Source organism: Rhinolophus sinicus, chromosome 18, assembly GCF_057876585.1.
Source record: "Rhinolophus sinicus isolate RSI-liver-muscle chromosome 18, RSI-T2T, whole genome shotgun sequence".
In the NCBI taxonomy this organism is placed as follows: domain Eukaryota; kingdom Metazoa; phylum Chordata; class Mammalia; order Chiroptera; family Rhinolophidae; genus Rhinolophus; species Rhinolophus sinicus.
Genome location: NC_142518.1, coordinates 117,315,713 through 117,337,710, shown reverse-complemented (window position 1 = coordinate 117,337,710; position 21,998 = coordinate 117,315,713). Strand labels below are relative to the sequence as shown.

At 37.4% G+C, this 21,998-nt stretch overlaps 1 protein-coding gene and 1 long non-coding RNA gene across 2 annotated transcripts in view; one reads left to right on the top strand and one right to left on the bottom strand.

Moving 5' to 3' along the window:
• Positions 1 to 21,998, bottom strand: part of LOC141569549 (uncharacterized) — a 156,239-nt gene that overhangs the window by 56,271 nt on the left and 77,970 nt on the right. The gene's annotated exons all lie outside the window — the stretch shown is intronic.
• Positions 1 to 21,998, top strand: part of ABCB7 (ATP binding cassette subfamily B member 7) — a 50,498-nt gene that overhangs the window by 27,113 nt on the left and 1,387 nt on the right. The window contains exons 3-14 of the mRNA XM_019747975.3: positions 535 to 654; positions 5,813 to 5,945; positions 6,829 to 7,097; positions 8,215 to 8,303; positions 8,399 to 8,486; positions 9,089 to 9,263; positions 10,190 to 10,347; positions 11,340 to 11,503; positions 11,659 to 11,788; positions 14,278 to 14,449; positions 16,409 to 16,512; positions 18,090 to 18,197. Of these exons, the coding sequence (XP_019603534.1) occupies positions 535 to 654; positions 5,813 to 5,945; positions 6,829 to 7,097; positions 8,215 to 8,303; positions 8,399 to 8,486; positions 9,089 to 9,263; positions 10,190 to 10,347; positions 11,340 to 11,503; positions 11,659 to 11,788; positions 14,278 to 14,449; positions 16,409 to 16,512; positions 18,090 to 18,197 (1,710 nt within the window). The remainder of the gene's footprint in view (positions 1 to 534; positions 655 to 5,812; positions 5,946 to 6,828; positions 7,098 to 8,214; positions 8,304 to 8,398; positions 8,487 to 9,088; positions 9,264 to 10,189; positions 10,348 to 11,339; positions 11,504 to 11,658; positions 11,789 to 14,277; positions 14,450 to 16,408; positions 16,513 to 18,089; positions 18,198 to 21,998) is intronic.

Sequence of the window (21,998 nt, the reverse complement as noted above, 5' to 3'; positions counted from 1 at the left end):
AGCTGAAACTAAAACACAAATAATTTAATGAGAGCGTTGCCTCAGAAACATGGGTGAAAGAAACTGTAAGATAGATTTACACAAAATTAAACATGACTGTATTGTGACTCTGTTCTATCACGAGCTTGGACTTAGGGCTTCAAACTGTTTTCAATAAATATACTGGTAAAGAGCCCAAAAGTAGTATATGAAGATTTTTGACCACAAAGATGAAAATACAGAAATATTTTAAAATTTTTATGTAATGTTTTGATGCTTAATAAATGATAGTACATGCCCCCTCACCTCCACTTGATAACTTTTTGGCACTGAAAGTAAGACATTAAGAGAAATTAGTAACTTTTTAAAAGCAATTTAAATAGTTTCTTCTCCCCAAAATAGTTTGTTTGAAAGATATTGACCTTAGATGCACAATGAAAGTTATGTTTGTAATGTTTTTATAATTTTTCTCAAATAGGTACATCATTCTATATTATTGAAATATGGTTACATTTGAAATGACATGTTACTCACTGCTTTGTTTTCTCTCAACAGTTAAAAGATGTTGATACTCAGAAAATCATCAAAGCAATGCTTTCTTACGTGTGGCCCAGAGACAGGCCAGATCTACGAGCTAGGGTGGCCATTTCCCTGGGATTTTTGGGTGGCGCAAAGGTAAGAGTATTGTTGATGTAAGAAAGACTGTGGCATTTTCTAGTAATGAAACTTGGACATTGTCACCTTTTAGGACCCTTATTTACATGACTCTTATGCAGTCGGCAGAGATTCTATGGTAATGGCTGATTTATCTGTGGATCAGACTTAAAACAGCCTTGACTTTGTGGAACTCACTCCTGAAACCAGTGTGAGATGCGGGATCATTTATTGTAACACAGCATAAGGTACTTTCTAAAAAGAGACCCTCAGAGCCCTGTCGGTTCTTATTTAATACATATCTCTAGTAAGCCTGGCTCTCAGTTCCCAGTAAATTGAAGAGGATGGAGACATTTTAGGCACATTGATAGTCATAAGTGGGAAACAACAGTGAGACATCAAGGGGAAAAAAAGGAGGACACAAAACCAGCCCCCAAAGCTGGGCATGTTCGTACCATTCAGCAGTGTGTGTATGCTGGAGTTGCAGCTTTGCTTGTTTGTAACACGGGGCTCATGTGGGTGAATTCCTCCCGGACATAGGTAACCCTGGAGAGGCTGTTCTTGGACACCACTTTCTTCTGGTTGCCCAACCTTGATAAGTCTTGCAGCAAGTGCCCGACTATATAGCTTCCCTGCAGAACAGATACCCACTTGTTCCCACAGTAGTAATTTGTGATGACGTAGCCACAACTGCTGATGGCCCGACTTACTCCCTAAGGTTTGATAGTTGTGATTCAGAGAGGGAAATAAAAAAAAATCGATGAAAAACACTTTTTAAAATAAAACAATGCTACCTGAAGCCTTTGAATTGGGAAGTATGATTGCTATCCTGGAGTACTTTTTTTAAATTAAAAGACTTTATTTTAGAGACATCTTAGGCTTACAGAAAAATTAAGCAGGGAGTACAGAAAGTTCCTACATACCGTGTTTCCCCGAAAATAAGCCCCAGTTAAGATTGTCAGCCAGGCGGACACATTTAGTACGTTATGACGATGTTCCAGAAGAAGATGACATAACTGTATTTGAAGAAATGTAGATTGTTGTACATGAAAAATAAGACATCCCCTGAACATACACCCTAATGCATCTTTTGGAGCAAAAATTAATATAAGACCCGGTCTTATTTTGGGGGAAATAAGGTATAAGACCCGGTCTTATTTTCGGGGAAAGACAATATCCCTCCCGCCAAAAATCACACTCAATTTTTTTCTATTACTAATGTTTTGCATTAGTGTACTGCATTTGTCACAATCGATGAGCCAATTATAAAATAAAATACATTCTTATTAACTGAGTTTGGAAGCAGAGGCCAAATGAGTCTAGGGCTCGTGCTGCCTGTGCTGCTCAGCCAATAGACCGACACAGAAGTTGGTTGGGTCACAGAATAAGCGTTTATTATCAGAGCACCAGTGGTCTGAGAAGGCAGCGGGTTAACACCTCCAAAAACTGCCTTCCATTTTCAGACCAGCTGGGGGTATTTAAGGGGAAATGTGGGCGTTCCTCCAGAGGCTACGTGACAGTTCCAGGGATATGCATGGAGCCTTCCCTCTGGCGATGTGGCTCTCTAGTGGTCACCAACCCAGGAGCAGTGATGACAGAAACTTGGAAAGAATGCTAAGGCCATAAAGATTGTAATCGGCAAGCACGGGGGTGGGGTGGGGGGGTGGGCACTGTGACTAGAAGTAAGCATAAGTTTCAGGGTAATTATCTAAAGCAGGGAACTAGGACAGGGGACATGCTAAACTCAGGAACTAGGACGGGACATTCCAAGCCCAAACCACAGGGAGGGGGTTGATCATCTGTTAAGCTCTAGGGCAGGGAGAGGCGAGGCCTCTTTTGTGGGGGTCACAAATGGGCTCTGTTACAAGTTCATAATTTACATTAACATTCACTCTTTGTGTTGTAGTTTATATGGCTTTGACAACCAGTGACCAATTGACTTGTCCATACTTTTGTAGTTGGAATCATACAGGATATAGCCCTTTCAGACTGCCTTCTTTCACTTAGGAATGCACACTTCAGAGTCATTTGTGTCTTTTTGTGACTTGATAAATTGTTTTTTGTGTTTTGTTTTGTTTTGTTTTGCTGAAAAATACTCCCTTGTATGGATGCACCATGGGATGTTTATCCATTCACTTGTTGAAAGACATCTTGGTTACTTCCAGATTTTGGCAATTATAAATAAAGTGTAGTAAATATTGTGTGCATGATTTTGTGTAACAAATTTTCAACTCATTTGTGTAATTACCAAGGAGTGCAATTGCCAGATTATATAGTAAGACTATATTTACTTTTGTGAGAAACTGCTGAACTGTCTTCCAATTGGTGGTTAGGATGCAGAGGAACTGGTGGGAATGTAAAATGGCAATGCCACTCTGAAAAGAGTGTGGCAGTTTCTTAAAAAGTTCAGTGTACACTTACCATGTGACTTTGCCATTGCTCTCTTGGGCATTTATCTCAAAGAAATGAAAAGTTATGAGCATCTGTATGAAAATGTTCATAATGCCTCTATTTGTAATAGCCCCAAACTAGAAACAACCAAAATGTCCTTCTGGGGTAAATAGTTGAAAAATTCTGTTCCATCCTCGGAGAACCTTAAGGGCATTATGTTCAGAGAAAAGCCAGTCTCAGAAGGCTACCTACTGTATGATTTCAAGTACATAATATTCTCAAAATGACTCAACTATAGAGGTCAAGAACAGATGAGTGGTTGCCAGGGAACCAGGGAATGGGGTGAGGCAAGGTGGGATGGGAGTGAATATAAAAGAGGGTTCTTTTGTGGTGATGGAATAGTTTTGTGTCTCGATGGTGGCAATATTATGTGGATCTGAACATGGGATAGCATTGCATAGAACCGTGTAGACGACACACACACACACACACACACACACACACACACGCGCGCGCGAGCGCGCGCACGTGTTTAGAAATTGTGAAAACTGAATGAGTCCTGTAGTCTAGTCAACAGTATGTACCAATGTACATTTCTGGTTTTAATATTGCCCTACAGCTATGTAAGATATCACCATTACGAGATGCTGAGTGAAGGGTTATGGGTCTCTTGGTACTACTTTTGCAACTGTGTGTCTGTAATTACTTCAAAATGGAAAGTTTTTAAAACTTCGCATTTATCTGAGATGGTTTAAGTCTAGTTCAGCTGAAGTCAGAATATTAGGGAAAACCAGTATTAGCCATTCCCCATCTCCCACATATCACAAGGCCAATGAAACCCACACGTCTGTACTAACACAAACATCCACACATATACAATACTTTCCATTTCTTCTGTGGTTTTTATTCTTTCCCTTTTTAAATTTACTTTTACAGGAAAACTGACAGTAACCAACACTGTGTGTATTAGAATGCAGGTCAGGGGGTGTGGCCTTATTATACGCAAAGCCTGGAATCTGCTCAAATGTATTTCAGTTACGACTGTGGCTGGTTTAAACAGCACATTTGAGAGCATCCATTTTAGGGTGTGAAAGAAGTGAAATATATGCCTTATATGCTGCTGATATGTATGGCTGTGGTGTACTAGAAAACATTCTGCCTTTCAAGTCAGAACAGACCTGGATTTGAATCCCAGCTCTGCTGCTTACCAGACCCAAGGTTCCTCAATTGTAGGGTTAATACCCATTTCAGAGAATTGTTATTTCATTCAGTTCTGATTCAACCATCTGTAAAAGGTGTCTAGCACCATCCCTGACTCATATAGCTGTTGTTCAGAAATGTTTGTTTTGCCATAAAAGTTTCACTGAGTTTTAGAGGCAGTATATTATGCACGTGTACCTACAGACAAAGTGAGTGATAAATACATAATAAGAATGATAAATACTCAGGTATAATCTACAAAAAGGAGGAGTTGGGAAACGCAGTGTGTCATATGGGCTGTGGTTTTTAGGGAAGGCTTCAAGAATGCAATGGGATTCCAAGTGGGCTGTGAAGACTGGAGAGGTGGAGAGGTAAATGGGGTGGGGGTGGGGGATCATTATAAGCAGAAACAAGAGCCTGAGGCTAGATGCTTATGCGGAGTCACAACCGAGAGTTAATACTTCTTGAAACCTGCTATTCTATTAGATTATGTTTTAAGTTAGAAACCTTACAAGTGTTACATTCTTAAAAGTATCCCAACACCTGCTGTGTATTGTAATGATACTGCTTGCTTGCTAAGACACTTGCATCCCTTCCATGGAAATCTTGCATTACATAGCTCCTGGGTCGTTGTAAGCTGAGGCTTGGTGACAATGAATTCTTTATGTTTAACAGAGATGAAAGACATAAAAATGGAACATTATTTCAGTGTTTTTCTTAAGCCTTCTACAGTTGTTTTCACATGTTATTAATGTATATGAATTTAATTTCTTCAAAGAAAACTTTGGCAGTCTGACCAACTTCCTGTTCCTAAATGATGGCTGATGTTCTCGATACTCTAACTTTGCAGAGAAATCTGAGTGATTGAATATTTGCCTTGAAATATGTGAAAGCATTATACCCCCAATTTTCATATTTTTCGGGTATTCTCATGGAGAAATAGGTTGGTTTTTGAAAGTTACTTTGGTAGTCAGTGGGTTTTATTTTGTATGGTATTGGAGAAAGTAATCTTTTGTGGGGCAAATGGATGTAGTGGTGTTTGTTTTTCCAGTGGTAAATCAGGCACAGATACTTATAATTGATTTGCTTTTGAGATCCCTTTCGCTAAATAGTTTCAGTTTTACCATTATTGTGATGAACGAATAATTTTACACTTATTGAATACCTATTGTATTTAAAGCATGGTACTCAACATGGGTAGGATGAAAAGAAGAATATGATACAGACTATCAAAGAACTATTAGAAAAGCAAAATACGTATATACACCAGTAACTATAATCTAAGGCAGTTTGCTCTAAGTGCCATGAGCTCTGTGGGATAGCAGATAACGGAGGCAGGAGAATTTGACTAATGCACATAGCTTATAAATGCATATTAACATGGCAGTCAGTGTGAGGTGGGAATCCTGAAACAGCAGCTCTTCCAATGCCGACGATTTTATCTTTAGAAACTGGGAGAATCATTCTACTAGCAGTAAATGGTTAATATTGAAGCATTCCCTTCAATACTCGTTTAAGGTAAATATTTGTGCTTTGATAAAGTAATGTTTTTACACACGATGGGTAATTGCTGCTTTTGTGTTTTCAGGCCATGAACATTGTGGTTCCCTTCATGTTTAAGTATGCTGTAGACAGCCTCAACCAGATGTCGGGAAACATGCTGAACCTGAGTGATGCACCAAATACAGTTGCAACCATGGCAACGGCAGTTCTGATTGGCTGTATGTGTGATTCTTTAATCTGTCTACAGGTGTTGACTTTCTTCAAGAGGGTTTCATTGTATATGAGCAGATGACCTTTTCACTACAAACACAACTTAGCATTTTGGATATTTATTATTTTATGTGAGATTTTTTTTGATATGTGGTTTAAAAAAATTCTTTATATGATATGCTTTCCAAAAATTCTGTTAATTGCAGTCTCATTTTCCAAGTTCTACAAAACAATAACCTGAAATAAGACATTAAGTTTTTAACAACCACTTCTAATAGTTAGGCTCCTTATAAGATACCTTTTCAGTAAGGCTATTTATTTTCTTGCTGTTGTTAGTTGTTAAATAGGAAATAGCTAAACAATGTTATATGTGCATTGATGCTTTATTAAATCACATTCAATAGCTATGACCCAAATGTACAGTTTGTAAAGAAGAGAATATGATGATTTGTGCCACCATGCATTAGAAAGGACAGTTTATGATGCTCAGGAGACTTGAATGGGGCTGTGCTGTAGTCAATGCACTTGCCTTTTCAGGATCTCAATTTTATCATTTGTTATTTGGGGGAAATTGAATGAGATGTAAAAACCTCAACAGAGACTGTACATTTATCCACAGTAAGCCTGCATGAGCTGTTTGTTATTTGTTAAAAGTATCTCATTGGAAAAAATCTTTCAACATTTGGAACCTATGGGGGAAAAACACTGAAAGGGATCCATTTTGCTGGAATGATCGGTACTCACTAGACTAGATGTTTTCTAGGTTTCTTTAGTGTAAGTACTCAGTGATACAGTCATTCATTGTACAGACAATTTCTGAGCCTTACCATTATTACACTCCTACGAGTCTAGTATTTTCACACTCATTTTTTCTTTTGATTGTATTGTTAGATGGTGTATCAAGAGCCGGAGCTGCCTTTTTTAATGAAGTTCGAAATGCAGTATTTGGCAAGGTAGCCCAAAATTCAATACGAAGAATAGCCAAAAATGTCTTTCTCCATCTTCACAACCTGGATCTGGCTTTTCACCTGAGCAGACAGACAGGAGCTTTATCGAAGGCTATTGACAGAGGGACAAGGGGTATCAGTTTTGTCCTGAGTGCTTTAGTATTTAATCTTCTTCCCATTATGTTTGAGGTGACTCTTGTCAGTGGTATTTTGGTAAGTAAAACATTTTTCGTAACAACCTTTTATCTTACATTCTCATTAGTAGCTATTTACTACTTGAAGCTATTGTGGTATTAGATGTCCATGGTTTGAAAGCAAAATTCCGTGGTGCCAGAAGGGTTATGCAATTTCTTTGATTATTTTGCCAGAAGATTCAGGGATTGTCCAAAATCTTTCTCGTGTTGTTATTGTAAAGATCTGTTCAGTTCTACACCCAGATCAGTCATTTAGCTGGTGCTTGCAATTTTTTTTGTTAGAGATTTTTATACAGAACTTTGGACTGGTATGGTCAGATTATCTGGTTTTCTGTTCACCACTCATAACATTTTAGGCAATTTCATGTTTTATAATTAAAGGTGGATACATGCATCTTTATTCCTTTCATGGCTCTGGTTATTATCAGCATTTGACAGTAGCACCAATGTGGCAAGTGCCGTTTGGCTTCCTTCCCTAGTTACCTTAAAGTAGATTTTTGAAGCTATTTGATTTCTTATGCAATTAATTATTCATTTATTCAGCAACATATTTTTTATTAAAGTCTTGACTGAGATGTGCTGTTGTATATTACAAACTATCTGACAAGAACAGCGACTGTTTTTAATTTTTTCCCCCCATTATATATTTTGATTTTTTTCTCATCAAGAATTTTAGAAGCTATATATTGCATATGTATTATTTTAGTAAACACTATCATAATTTAACATGCATAAAGAACTGTATATTTTTAAAAAGTGTTATTCAGCAACCTGTGCACTTCTGAGGACAACCATGGAATATGTACTACTGATTCAATTAACTTGCTCTTCTCCATTTTAATTTATGTTTTGGTTTTATCTAATCCTTTCACTGTTTCTGTTGTTCTTTCTTTCTCCCGTATATCCCAGGATTCTTTTGTGGTCACAGGACTTCCTTTAGCCATTCCTTTAGGCTAGGTCTGCTGAGAACAAATGCCCTTAGTTTTGTTTGAGCCTGTAGGATGTAGAATGTGGTTTGACACTTCTTTCCTGTAAGCAGTTAAATCATGTTAGTGCCACTTCCTGTAGCCTCCACGGTTTCCTATGAGAAATCCACCACTTATTTTGCCCCTCATTTCTCCCTTTGCCTTGTCCAGTATTACAGATGCGGTGCCCAGTTTGCCTTGGTGACTCTTGGGACACTTGGAGCGTACACAGCATTCACAGTTGCCGTCACCCGGTGGAGGTAAGGTAGTCAGTCCCCTGAGCCAGCCAAGGTCCAAAAGTTAGTTATACTTTTCTAGTGGATGTTTCACACCTGTGCAAATCTTTGTGTTGCAGAACTAGATTTAGAATAGAAATGAACAAAGCGGATAATGATGCCGGTAATGCCGCCATAGACTCGCTGCTGAATTATGAAACTGTGAAGGTAATATGTTTATTAGACTTTCCTTACACTGCACTAAGGTTCGCTCTGCCCTTGAATGTGCTAGGTGCTGTCAGTTAGAGCTTCTGGTTCAGCTAGTACCTGCAGGTGTGATGGAATTGTAGTACCTCATGTTTTTCTTTTGTTTGCACCATTTTTTGTGGTATCAGAATTTTACCTTCTGAGTTAATCTATAACTAACAAGAGTGTGGTTAGCATTTTGATTCAGAATGAACACTAAGCTGGTCAGTTTTACTGCCTATCCTACTTGGTGCCTAACATAGTGCTTTCCTTTAATGTATTTGTTCATTTTTCCTTTTAACAATGTTACTGAATGCCCCTTGTGTGCAAAGCACTATGCTGAGACTTGTGATGGGGGATGATGGCTTAAAAAGAAAAAGCTTCATATTTAATCCTTGCCCTCCCAGAATTTGCTAATCTGCTAGGGGAGTTGATGTCCGTGTGCAGGTGACCAGTGTATTGAAAGTCACTTTTTAAAGTGGAGTGTGTCTGTGCATGAAGTCTGATGAAAAGTATACTGATCACTTAAGAGAATAATTTCTAGTTACACTTGTATGTAGTTACTATTTTTGTATATTTTGTAGTATTTTAATAATGAAAAGTACGAAGCACAAAGGTATGATGGATTTTTGAAGACATATGAGACTGCTTCGTTGAAAAGTACCTCTACTCTGGCTATGCTGAACTTCGGTCAAAATGCTATCTTCAGTGTTGGTTTAACAGCTATAATGGTGCTGGCCAGTCAGGGAATTGTGGCAGGTAATGGATTTGTGGGTTTCACGTTATCGACATTTTACTTTATAAATGAAGATCCATGAGAGGAATGTGTATATTAGTCTTAATTATAGAGTGAGTTCAATGATGTGCTTTAACATCATTCTAGTACTTTCCTTTTTGTATCAGAATGTATTTTCCTCACTGTATGATGTTTTCTTCCTTCTTTTTGTTTAACACAACAACTTTATTGCTGGAATTACTGGTTATACATTTTGTGGGGTTCAGTCTGATTCTTTCAGGAGTAACTTCTTTTTTAGCATTTAATATTTCTAATTTCTCTTATAGACCTGAAAGGTAATGTAATTAATTCAGTGTTTAGTGCAAAGGACTAAAACTCAAGCATTCTTTTTTTTAGAATTACTAGTAACCTTTTAACGTTTCTATTAGTTTTTCATTTGCAAAACATTTAAAAAATACGTAATATGGGTGCCTCTTTTTTGTTACCTGCCCACTCAGTTAGGATTCATTCATTCACTGTGACCTTAATATTTGGTTTAATATTTGGTTTATTTATATTCAATCATGATACCCATTTGCCCCAATTTTTTAATATATACTTTAAAAAAATTTCTATTTTACATTACAAAGAAACTACCTAGTGTCTTAGGAAGAAAGGAGAGCTTTTTAGCCTTTCATTTCTATCCTCACTTAAACCATTCTGTTTTTTTTGCATATTACATATAGTGTATGGGTGGACTTTTCCATTCTACTTACCATATATCAAGTGCCCTGTGTTCCTAAATCATGAATTAAAATGCTTTGAAATTTAAGTAGTCATAAGAGTTGCTCATTTTATATAGTTTGAACTGTATTCCAGAGTAACAGACTATAAACTTCTCTATCTTAAACTGGAAATGTTTATAATATCTAAACTATCCTTTTTTTACTTCTGTCAACTGCATATTAAGGTACCCTTACTGTTGGAGATCTAGTAATGGTGAATGGACTGCTTTTTCAGCTTTCATTACCCCTGAACTTCCTGGGAACTGTATATAGAGAAACTAGACAAGCACTCATAGATATGAACACCTTGTTTACTCTACTCAAGGTAGACACCCGAATTAAAGTAAGTAATTGATTTAGTGCCTTTTAAAAAGCATGTGAGCTTTATCCCACTAATAGGATTATTCTAGGGGAATTTTCTTACATCACCATGTTAGCACACTGGTTTCTTTTTTGCAAGAATTGGAACTGTCAATCATGTATATTCCAAGGTCTTTATAGCTTTCACTGCTATGTTTAGAAACCTTACGTGTAGCAAAGAATGTTATACCTAGAGGGTAAATTCTGTTAACTTGAATTATTTGTACTTGCACTTGATTTACTTTTGCTAATCCTGATATAAAATGTGTGGTTGCCTCTCCTCACATCCATGACCTCCTTAATCCCCTGTCTACCATGCCTCTACCTGCCGCCCCTATCCCCCGACCTCCCCTAAAGCTCAGACATGAAAGCATCCAAGGTTTTTGACCTTAGCAGTGAGGGATGAAAAAATAAATCTGGGTCGGCCCGGTGGCTCAGGTGGTTGGAACGCTGTGCTCCTAATGCCAAGGTCGCTGGTTCGATTCCCACATGGGCCAGTGAGCTGCGCCCTCTACAGCTAAGATTGTGAACAATGGCTCTCCCTGGAGCTGATTTGCCATGAGCAGCTGGATGTCAGCGTGGGCTACCGTGTGCTGCCAGGAATGGCTTCCGTGAGTGAGTGGCCGGCAGCTGGCAAGAGCTGCCATGAGCTGCTGTGAGTGGCTGACCGAAGACTGGCAACTGACTGCCTCAGCTGGGGGGAGCGCAAGGCTCATAATACTAGCATGGGCCAGGGAGCTGTGTCCTACACAACTAGACCGAGAAACAACAGCTTGAACCAGAGTGTGGGGGGGAGGCGGAAGAAGGGGAAAACAAAATCTTTAAAAGCATGCTTGGAAGTGGTCTAATTTCACTTATAAACCTCCAAGGTCCTTTCCCATTACTTTCCTTTTTCTCTCTGTGAATTAGAAAATTATCTGGATAGCTGTACTATAGGTGGTATATAAAGTGGCATTTTTTTCTCTTCTCTGCTAGGACAAAGTGATGGCATCTCCCCTTCAGATCACACCACAGACAGCTACGGTGGCCTTTGATAATGTGCATTTTGAATACACTGAGGGGCAGAAAGTTCTTAATGGAATATCTTTTGAAGTCCCTGCAGGAAAGAAAGTGGCCATTGTAGGAGGTAGTGGGTCAGGGTGGGTAATTTAGTTATTTATAAAATTCTGAATTGATGAATGAGTCCCAATGTAATATTCTTTCTTTATCACAATCAAATTACTACTGTGGTTTAAAACGGGGGTTCACTAATGGCAATAGGAGCTGAATAACCTTTCCTTGTTTCCAATTTCAGGAAAAGCACGATAGTGAGGCTATTGTTTCGCTTCTATGAGCCTCAGAAGGGTAACATTTACATTGCTGGTCAGAATATACAAGATGTGAGTCTGGAGAGCCTTCGGAGAGCAGTGGGAGTAGTGCCTCAGGTAATGACATGAATTCAAGGCATTAGGCCCTACAGGCCAAATTCTTCTACCAAAAAGACTATTAAAAACAAAGTGAATGGAACATCTGCATGACAGAAAGAGTTTTTAAGCCTTAGAAAGGCAGCATAACATAAAGGAAAGAGCCCAGACTGGAGTCAGAAAGAACTGGATTCTAACCCCAGCTCTAACCCTTATAAGTTCTGTGATCTTGGGCCTCAGTTTCCTCTTCTGTAAAATAAGGGTCCCATTTCGCTTATAGGATTGAATTATTATGGATTAGAGAGAATATGTGTGAAGCATCAGGCACCATTTCTATCACATAATTGTTCAGTAAATGTAAACTATTGTCATTTTGAACAGTTTTTGACAGTGAATTTATTTAAAAATGCAGGTTGGCTGCCGACTGCAAGTTTGTGTGCCTTGTTCCCCACTGCCCCCTCAGTCCCACACCCAGTTCTTTACCCATAGTAAGCATTTAATGAGTATTTGATGAATGACAAGGGGGGAAGTAAATTCAGAGTAAGCTGAAAAGACAAGGAGACAGCTTTGTAGGATGTGAGTTTTTCTTATGCGGAAAGCCAATAGAGAGACCTGGGAATTAGTTGCAGCCTAGAATCTGAATCAGATCCCTTGGAGACCTGTAAAAAAGGGATCAGACAGGGATGTATAGCTTATAAATGATCCCCAAGTTATCTGATACATCGTACTCTGTCCTGTCCTCCCTCTCTCTGAGAACCCCAAATGCTAGCGTGCATGAATTGAATCACCCAGGGAGAGCATTGAAATCCCCACTCTCTTTCACGTACCCCAGTTCTGCTTTAGGAGGGCAGTGTGGGGCCCAAAAACCTGCATTTTTGAATATGCTGCCTAGGTGATTCAGATACAGATGATTCGTAGACTGTATGTTGGGAAACACTGACCTAAACGGTGTATCAAGTGAACCGAATTCTGGGCTGTGCCTACTTAGGAGTCAGTGTCCTGATCCATCTAATGAGGTATGACTAGATTCCTGCCATTGTCTTGTGTAAAGGAAAACATTTTGTTCACTAAAGGAAAATAGGAAAGGAAAGAAAAGGTGATCATTTGCATTGCTGGTCTTAACAAAATCAATCAAATCAAACTGGATACCACTTTTCACTTATGAGATTGGCAGAGATTTTAAATTTCATAGCATGCAGTTTGGGCAGGGCTGTGTACAATGGCTTTTTTTTGCTGTTGGAAACATACAGCTTTCCTGATGGGCAAATTGGCAATATGTATCAAGAGCCTGAAAAATATTCATACCCTTTATTCCAATAATTCTGCCTATAGGAAGTTTTAGTAAAGAAACAAACGGATGTGAACAGAGCAAATACTTCACTTTTGTAGTATTTATAATAGTAGAAGTTGGAAACAACATAAATGTCCAACAATAAGTAGAAGGTTAAATTAGCATCATAGTATCAAATATACAGCCATTTGTAAATACCGTGTTTGTAAAGAATACTGAGTATTAGGGAAAAATACTCAGGTACAAAGTTTGTTGAAAAAAAGTATACCAAAAGAAAACATAATATGCTCCCAATTTTATAAATGAATACATGTCAGGAGAGAAAAAGGATAGGAGAAACATTTTGGTTAATAGTAGTTATGGCTATCTGGTAGGATTATAGATGATTTAATTAATTTTTATTTCACCTTAGTTTTTATATTTTCAAAGTTTCCAGTTACCATTTGTTAACTTTTTTCTGAATATAAATATTTAAAAATAAGTACTATCTCTTTATAGAACATTAACCTCATTGGGTTTATGTACCATGTCAGTAAAAGGATATTCTATATTAGTAGCGGGTATATAAATGATTAAGATATTATTTGAAATAATATCTGTAACTCTGGGGCTGCAGAGGGTGTGGAGACCTGGCACCTTCATACACTATTGGTTGGAATGTATACTTGTCAGAGCAATTTTGGAAGACAGTTGGACAATACTATCGATAGATAAACATGATTACCTTTTAACCCATCACTCTAGTTATAGGAATCCTTCTTACAGAAATTCATGGGGGCACAAAGTCATATATACAATGCTATTTTATTCCAGCATTCTTTGTAGTAGCAAAAATTTGGATACTACGTTAATGTCCTTCAATAGAGGAATGTATAAATAAATTAGGATGTATACTTAGTATTACACAACTGTTAAAAAGAATGAGGTAGGTTTCTGTTACTGGCATATACAATCTCCAGGATATGTTAAGTGAAAAAAGCAATTTGCAAAATGGTACATACAGTATGGCCCCACTTGTGTTGAAAAAAAAGTGTGTGTTTAGGCATATAAATGCATCGAAAGAAGTCGGGAATGATACACAACAAATTGTTCATGGTTAGCTCTGGAAGGGCTGAGGGGTCACGAAAGGGATTAATATCATGTTTGTCCCTTCTGCTGTTATATCTTTACTGTTGTAATTTTTATAATGAGCATAAATGTATGTGTCAATGTGCTCCAGGATGCCGTTCTCTTCCATAATACCATTTACTACAACCTCTTATATGGAAACATGAATGCCTCACCTGAGGAAGTGTATGCAGTGGCAAAATTAGCTGGACTCCATGATGCAATTCTTCGCATGCCATATGGATATGACACCCAAGTAGGGGAACGAGGACTCAAACTTTCAGGTAATCAGAGATTTTTGACGTGCCCCCCACATTTGTATACTCCCTTCAAACTCTAATTTATCAGAGCCATTTTCTAGAAGGATTACAAACCCGCTTCTCATCCAGGTGCTTTAGATAAGGTACCCCAGTCTCCTTTCCGTCACTATGAACATACTAGAAAGAACTGTTCTCAAGTCATACAAGTCTTTTTTGTTCACTTGCAGCCGCAAACACGTGAGTGCTTAATAGTAAGTGGTGGATATATGCTCAAATCTCTGTTAGCTAGTTATCCATATTCTAATATTAAAGGAAAGCCAATATCATTATTCACCTGGGAAAACAGGAAGAGTATGGAGAAGTAATTTGACAGTAAATAGTGTATCTCATCATAATTTCCTAGATCATCATGGGATGTTTTCAGTACTTTACACTTCCTTGTACTTGACATGCTCAACTGCTCTGCTTCCTTTCTTTGTAATTTATTTTCCAATAACAGTTGATGTATAATATTACAGTAGTTTCAGGTGTACAACGTAGTAGTTGGACATTTATACACCTTATGAAGTCATCATCCTGATACCTCCAGTATCTACCTGGCACCATACACTTAACTGCTATACCTTCCTTACAGCCAATTTCATTTTCATGACCTTGTTGATTCAATGGTCAAGTAAATTTGGGGGCTTGTACATGTCTATTTAAGTGTTTAACTATTAAATTGATAAGTTTAATAATGAGTTGTCCTAAAATGACTGAATTTTTTGGAGGCTCCATAAGTATATGTTCCTTTGCCCTAAATTATTTGAATTCTAAAGTATAATGATATCTAATGCCTGAAAGTATTAACGTCACTCATATAAACATACTACATCCTTTACCTTTGTTCTTCATTCTAGTTTAGTTTAGGGTAAGGCAAAAAGAGAATGAAGAATACGGTGCATGATTTTAATGAATCCCCATTTCTCGTTACAAACTAGCTTCATTTATTCACAACATTGATTAGGTACATACTGTGTGCAACTACTATGCTAATTAAATGACTTGAGAGTTAAAAAAGCTTGCTTGATGCAGGGTTGCCACAAACCTCCAGTTTGTAAAAAAAAAAATGCAGTATCTGAAACAATAAGTGAAGCACAATGGAAACAAGTATGTCTTGTAAGCATAGTTCTGTGTAATACGGACGACCTTAGACCTACAGAAATCCCTGTGAAGAAAGGAAGATTGCTTTATTTTCACTAGAGAATATTTAAGAATAAATGTGAGCTTGCACCTTGTGAGGGAAGTCAGTTAGGTGTAGTCAAGATTGTACTGGAGCTCGTGCTGTGACCTTGAACAAATCACTTAACCTTCCTGAACCTCTTGTTTCCTTTCTGTTTTAAAATTTTGTTATACTAGAGACCAAATAGCAAATAACTAAGCTGAAATAAGAGGTATCTAGTATAAACCCTTAACTTTGAAGAGTGCTGTGAAAATAATAGCTTTCTGTCAAAAAATACTTAAGAATACTGGCTGAATGGTACTTTTTTATGTTGAGATAAATTTAGATATTCATAGTTTCATGTCTTTAGGTTTACAGGTTTCAGATGTTGAATTTGGTTTTGGCATTGTCATCTGTAGTACTGAAATTTTTCTGTCTGAGATTGTCGTTCATTGGGAAGTAATATAAAGTACATATAAAGTAACATGTAATGAGCATAATTCTGGTGAGAGGAATACTTGTGGAATCAAAATGGTTACCCCCTTCTTCATTCTTTCACCTGCCATGAAGTCAGAATCCAGAATTACATTTATGTTCCAAGGAATGTAGCTTGTCAAAGGATATACTATGAGCTTAGACTCTTACAACAGAGTAAAATGAATAGTGATCAGGAGAGGTAAATGTTAAAGATATTACTTGGTGGTTATACTCAATGGAAATACTAGAAACATTAAATATGCCTTTATGCTGTGCTTCCTTAAACTAAAATTTTTCTTTATCAGGAGGAGAGAAGCAAAGAGTAGCCATTGCAAGAGCCATTTTGAAGGACCCCCCAGTCATTCTCTATGATGAAGCCACTTCATCATTAGATTCAATTACTGAAGAGGTAAATGATGATGAATACACAAATCTCTTCAACTCACAATGCTTAATGTTCTCCTTGGAAGTTTCAGTAAAATGCCTACATCCTTTTGGATTTTGAATGAACTTTAGTAGGAGGGGCTAGAAAAATACCTAGCCCTCTTTCCCCAGTAGCAAGTGTTGATGGTAAGAATGCCAGCTTGTTAAGTCCATTTGCAAACGTGTCTCCTTTTGGAACTGTGTGACACCTCGTATTACCCTTGCATCTTGCAAAGCTGTAGAAATTGCCTGATCTGCTGACAAAGGGAGAAGGTTTGTCTTTCTGCCATTGCTACTTAATAGTCATTAAAACAAGTCTGTGAATGGTTGAGACACAGTACACACCAGGAAGCCCTTTACTTCTCATGGAGCAAGTCACTATGGTGCAGGTATCAGTTTATATTCGTTTCACAGCACTGAGGTGTTGTGACACTGATGTCATGGTAACAACATCTTTGCATTAAGTACCAAAGTCGTGAATGAATCCCCTTGACCTACAGTTGCAGACAGGCACATGCTATTTGTCAGTTGCTTCTGTTCAGCTACATTTTACTTGAATACGTATTAAAAGCTTGGTGTTGAAGGATAAGCCTAAGTCCAGTTTCATAGCATGTATGACGTAATATTTGCACATGGAATTAAGATTCAGGGCACATTATTCCATCTGCCATGTGTTTAAAACAGTTTAATTTCTAAGTGAATTATTTAGCATAAGGATTTGTTATATTTACGGGGGCCCTTGAGCAGGACCAGCGTAGGAATCTGCTTATGAGAACTTTTTTATTAAAAATGTGTCTTCCACATTTACCACAAACATCACAGATTTTCTTAGAATTGGCCCTGCACTAGTAAAATACAAGGTCTTCTTTTCCTGGGTAACCATCTACTCTTGGTAATTTCATTTCTTTCATAAATACAGTGTTTAGAAATATGTGTAGGAAGCTATTGGTATATCCCCATCCCCCACACTATTTCCATCTAGCTAGCTGTCCTTGGACCCAGGTTTCCAAGTACAGCTGTGTATATATACAACTGTCTTACACGTTACAGGCAGTAAATAAAAATGGATTTTGCAGACTGCCTTCAGAAGTCAGAATGCTTTTGAGAAAGAAGCTCCCTCAAGTGACACATACACAGTTGGCTTTTTCATCCTTTCTGTCCTGAGTTTGAACTAAGGATAGAAAAATTTTCCTCATTTCATTTGGCTCTCATTGACCAGATAAGCAGCAATGTCACTGGATTCATCATCATGGCTTATTTGTTTGTTTTTAAGTATAGAAAATATGCACCATCCCCCAGACTTTCTAATTTAAAGAAATGGTGCCCATGTTAAAGATCATTTTTTTCAATGATAATGTGGTCATGTCTGCTTTCCCTTTTTGAAAGATTTTCTCCTCTTTTTAGTTAATGATTCGATTAGGTCAAATGTTTGGTAGTGGTAGAAAGTTTATATAATACAAAATTAATTGGCTTTTTTTATGCTCCGTAAGGAGTGTATGATTAAGTTGCATTTCCCTAGTAGGCAGATCTTTTTCCCTCCTATTCTTGTTGTCAACATTGCAGACTATTCTTGGTGCCATGAGGGATGCAGTGAAGCACAGAACTTCTGTTTTCATCGCACACAGACTTTCAACAGTGGTCGATGCAGATGAAATCATTGTCCTGGACCAGGTGAGACCTTGAGCTTCACAGTTTACTGCGCGGAGTTGTTACAAACACAAGGAACTTAAGTGTTGTTTCTAAAGAGATATAGGCTTTGTGTTCTCTGAATGAGGTTGAATTCTGATGGCATTCTGTTTTTATCTCCTTTTGATAAGAAATAATGCATGCTACATCCAAGAGGGAATAAACTATATTAGCTCATTCTTTATTAAAGTATTAAAAGCAAAGTTAGACAAGGAAAGCATTAAATCCTCATGATAGAAGCAGGTCTTAAAGGGTGTGTGTGTGTGTGTAAAATAATTTTTCTGCATTCGTTTTTGCTTTGTACAGAATCTTTGCTTAGTGTCATTACTGTATTTCATATTTTCATTGTCCTAATAGCTGTGCATACCATTGTCTAAAACAAGATTATCATAAAATGGTCATTTCCAAGCATGCCCATTTTTATTTTATCTTTTTTCTCATGGGGAAAGTAAGAAAATGGACAGCCTACTTTGTCTCTTCTAAGGGAATTGCTATAAGAGTGTTCTAAATAAATCAGAGTACCATATTATGATTGGCACATTTGAAAATTGTAATAGTTTTCCTTTTCTCCTTTTTGTAAGTACTTCCCCCCACCCCACCCCCATCCTTGATATTTCTAACATTGTTCAATTTTTCACCTCCCATTCAGACTTTTTTATGATTATCTTTCCCTGGTAGTAAATAAGCATTCAATTCTTTATCATTTTGAAAGCCTGAGTAGTGGGAGTTAAGGCAGAAGAGGCATTCTCATATACTTTCTATATTGGGTTATTGAGAGAGACTTTTTCACACCACTAAAATTTCTTATGTGGTGTTCAGTTCTGTGGTATATATATTAGGTTGGGGCAAAAGTAATTGCGGCTTTTGCAATTATTTTTAACCTTTTAAACCACAATTACTTTTGCACCAACCTAATATTATTTCCTTTATAAGTTACCTGTGTACTTGAGACCCTATGTCTTTTGTTGGTTTGTGCATAAATGCCAACATTCATTAGAAAGTAACCTGATTTTTTTCAGTATGATTGTACCAGTATGTCTTAAATGGGAAATATTGTAAATACACTTTATTATTTCATTGATGTCTAAGAATCTGAAATAAAATCTGCTGTTTTGTACTTTTTACTAAATTTTCCAATTGTATGCAGTCGTGCAAATACAGCCTTTTATTATAAATATAAAAAGGCATGTGCTTACCTGCCTCATGCCATTGGGCTCACATTATCTCTAGTTAGATCACTGCATTGCCACCTGGGCTTTGGATTCTAACTGGAGCTAATTTATTAATGATTACAGCACCTGTATCTAAAATGTCTTTATAATTTGATGAGTCTATAATTGCTTGATTATGAAGATCACAGATTATTATTTTCCACTAAAACTAATATGATTTCGTTTGTTCTGTCAGCAGTCTCTTGTAGTATTAATGTTAAGTCTAAGTCTACATAAGAAGTAGCATTCCCAAGGCCCTTCCTTACTCCCTACAGCCTGGTGATTACCTTTTCTCAGTGTTTGCAAGAAGCTATGTGTTTACTTGTCAGCAAATTGAGTCAGGGAGGCTCTGAACACAGGAATATTACCAAGCAAATTAACAAAGAGGAGAGAGAGTAACCAGTAAAAACACTAGGTCACAGACCCTCTTTGTGCCGCTGGCTCTAAGAACCTTGCCAATCGGTTGTTTATTTCTAGTACTATCATTACTCCTTCCCTCAGCAGCAAAAAAAAATTGGAGGATTCTTCTTGGGATAAAACAATAGTAAAGTCTTTGATGTCGGTTTTATCCATTGTATGTATGTACCGAACGGGAGAGGTTATTCACAAATGATATATCTGATAAGAGGCTAATATCCAAAATATATAAGGAACTCATACAACTCAATAACAAAAGGGTGAACAATTCTATCCAAAAATGGGCAGATAACATGAATAGACATTTCTCCAAAGAGGACATACAGATGACCAACACACATGAAAAGATGATGAACATCACTGATAATCAGAGAAATGCAAATAAAAACCACGATGAGATATCACCTCACACCTGTCAGCATGGGTATCATCAGTAAATCAACAAACAAATGTTGATGAGGATGTGGAGAAAAGGGAACCCTTGTGCACTGTTGGTGGGATTGCAGATTGATGCAGCCACTATGGAAAACACTATGGAGGTTCCTCAAAAGCATCTTACAATTTGTGACAACATGGATGGACCTAGAGGGTATAATGCTAACTCTATTCACTGAAAAGGCCTAGAAACAATGAGGTCCAAGTAGGTCTTCGGCACTAAATGCTGTTTCTCATTAAGACAAACGATGAACAAATGATAAATTTAGAAAGTCACATTTTTCAACAACCATTGTAATAATTGATTTAGGTAAGGATCATCATTGGTTGCTAAAACCATATAGTGAAAAAGAATTAGAGAATAGAATATTAATAGTTTGAAAGTTTAACCTATAGATTACCTATTAATTACAAAGAGAATAAGTACGTTTAAAATAGAGAAATCTGGTAGACACTACCTTACCCAAGTGATCAAACTTAGTATCATTAATTGTGGAGCAAATTGACATCATGTACCTCCTGATGTAATGTACTGAGAATACATTATCACCTATACGGTATTTCTAGCAAAAACATTTAGCTTGGATCTAATAATCAGGAACAGCTAGACAAATACAACGTGAAGGGTATTCTTTAAAAAAAACAAGCCTGGGGCCGGCCCGGTGGCTCAGGTGGTTAGAGTTCCATGATCCTAACTCCGAAGGCTGCCGGTTCGATTCCCACATGGTCCAGTGGGCTCTCAACCACAAGGTTGCCGGTTCGACTCCCGCAAGGGATGGTGGGCTCTGCCCCCTGCAACTAGCAACGGCAACTGGACCTGGCACTGAGCTGCGCCCTCCACAACTAAGACTGAAAGGACAACAACTTGAAGCTGAACGGCACCATCCACAACTAAGATTGAAAGGACAACAACTTGACTTGGAAAAAAAAAAGTCCTGGAACAGTACACGCTGTTCCCCAATAAAGTCCTGTTCCATTTCCCCAATAAAATCTATAAAAAGAAAAAGAAGCCTGGATGTTTTAAAAATGTCAGTGTCACACACACCCACAAAGACCCAGAAACTTATAAATTCAATGTGTTGATCCTGATTGAATCCTGGATGGAAAAAATACATATAAAGAACATTATTGGGACAATGGAGGAAATATAGACTCTATGTTACGTAAATTTCTTGGGTGTGATAACGTATTTCAGTCACATAGGAGAATATTTTCATTTTTAGGAGATACATGTTAGCGAAATATTTAGGGGTGAAATGTAATGATATCTGTATCTGATTCTCAAATTATTTAGCAAAAATAGTGTAAACTTAGAGGATGAAGAGAGAAAAAGCAAATATGGAAAAATTGACAGTTGCTAAATTAGGAGAAGCATATGCACCTTCATTGTTCTTGCATCATTTCAAAATTTAAAATGAGGGTGGTAAATAAATACTGAACAAGCAGAGAACAAGAGATTTTGGAAATGAAAAATGTCATTACTTAAATAAAGTCAAGGAAATTTCCAAAGAGTAGAACAAAGAGAGAAAAAAATCAAGAAAAGATAAGAAAACGAGAGAATTGGTCTAAGAAATCCGATATCTGACTAGAAAAGGGAGAGGAAATGATCAAATAAATAATAATTCAGGACTTCAGCGTATGAGCTTCCATATTGAAAGGGCCTATGGAGTAACCACCACATCGAATGGAAAGAAAAGACCAAAACCACCAAGACACATTATCA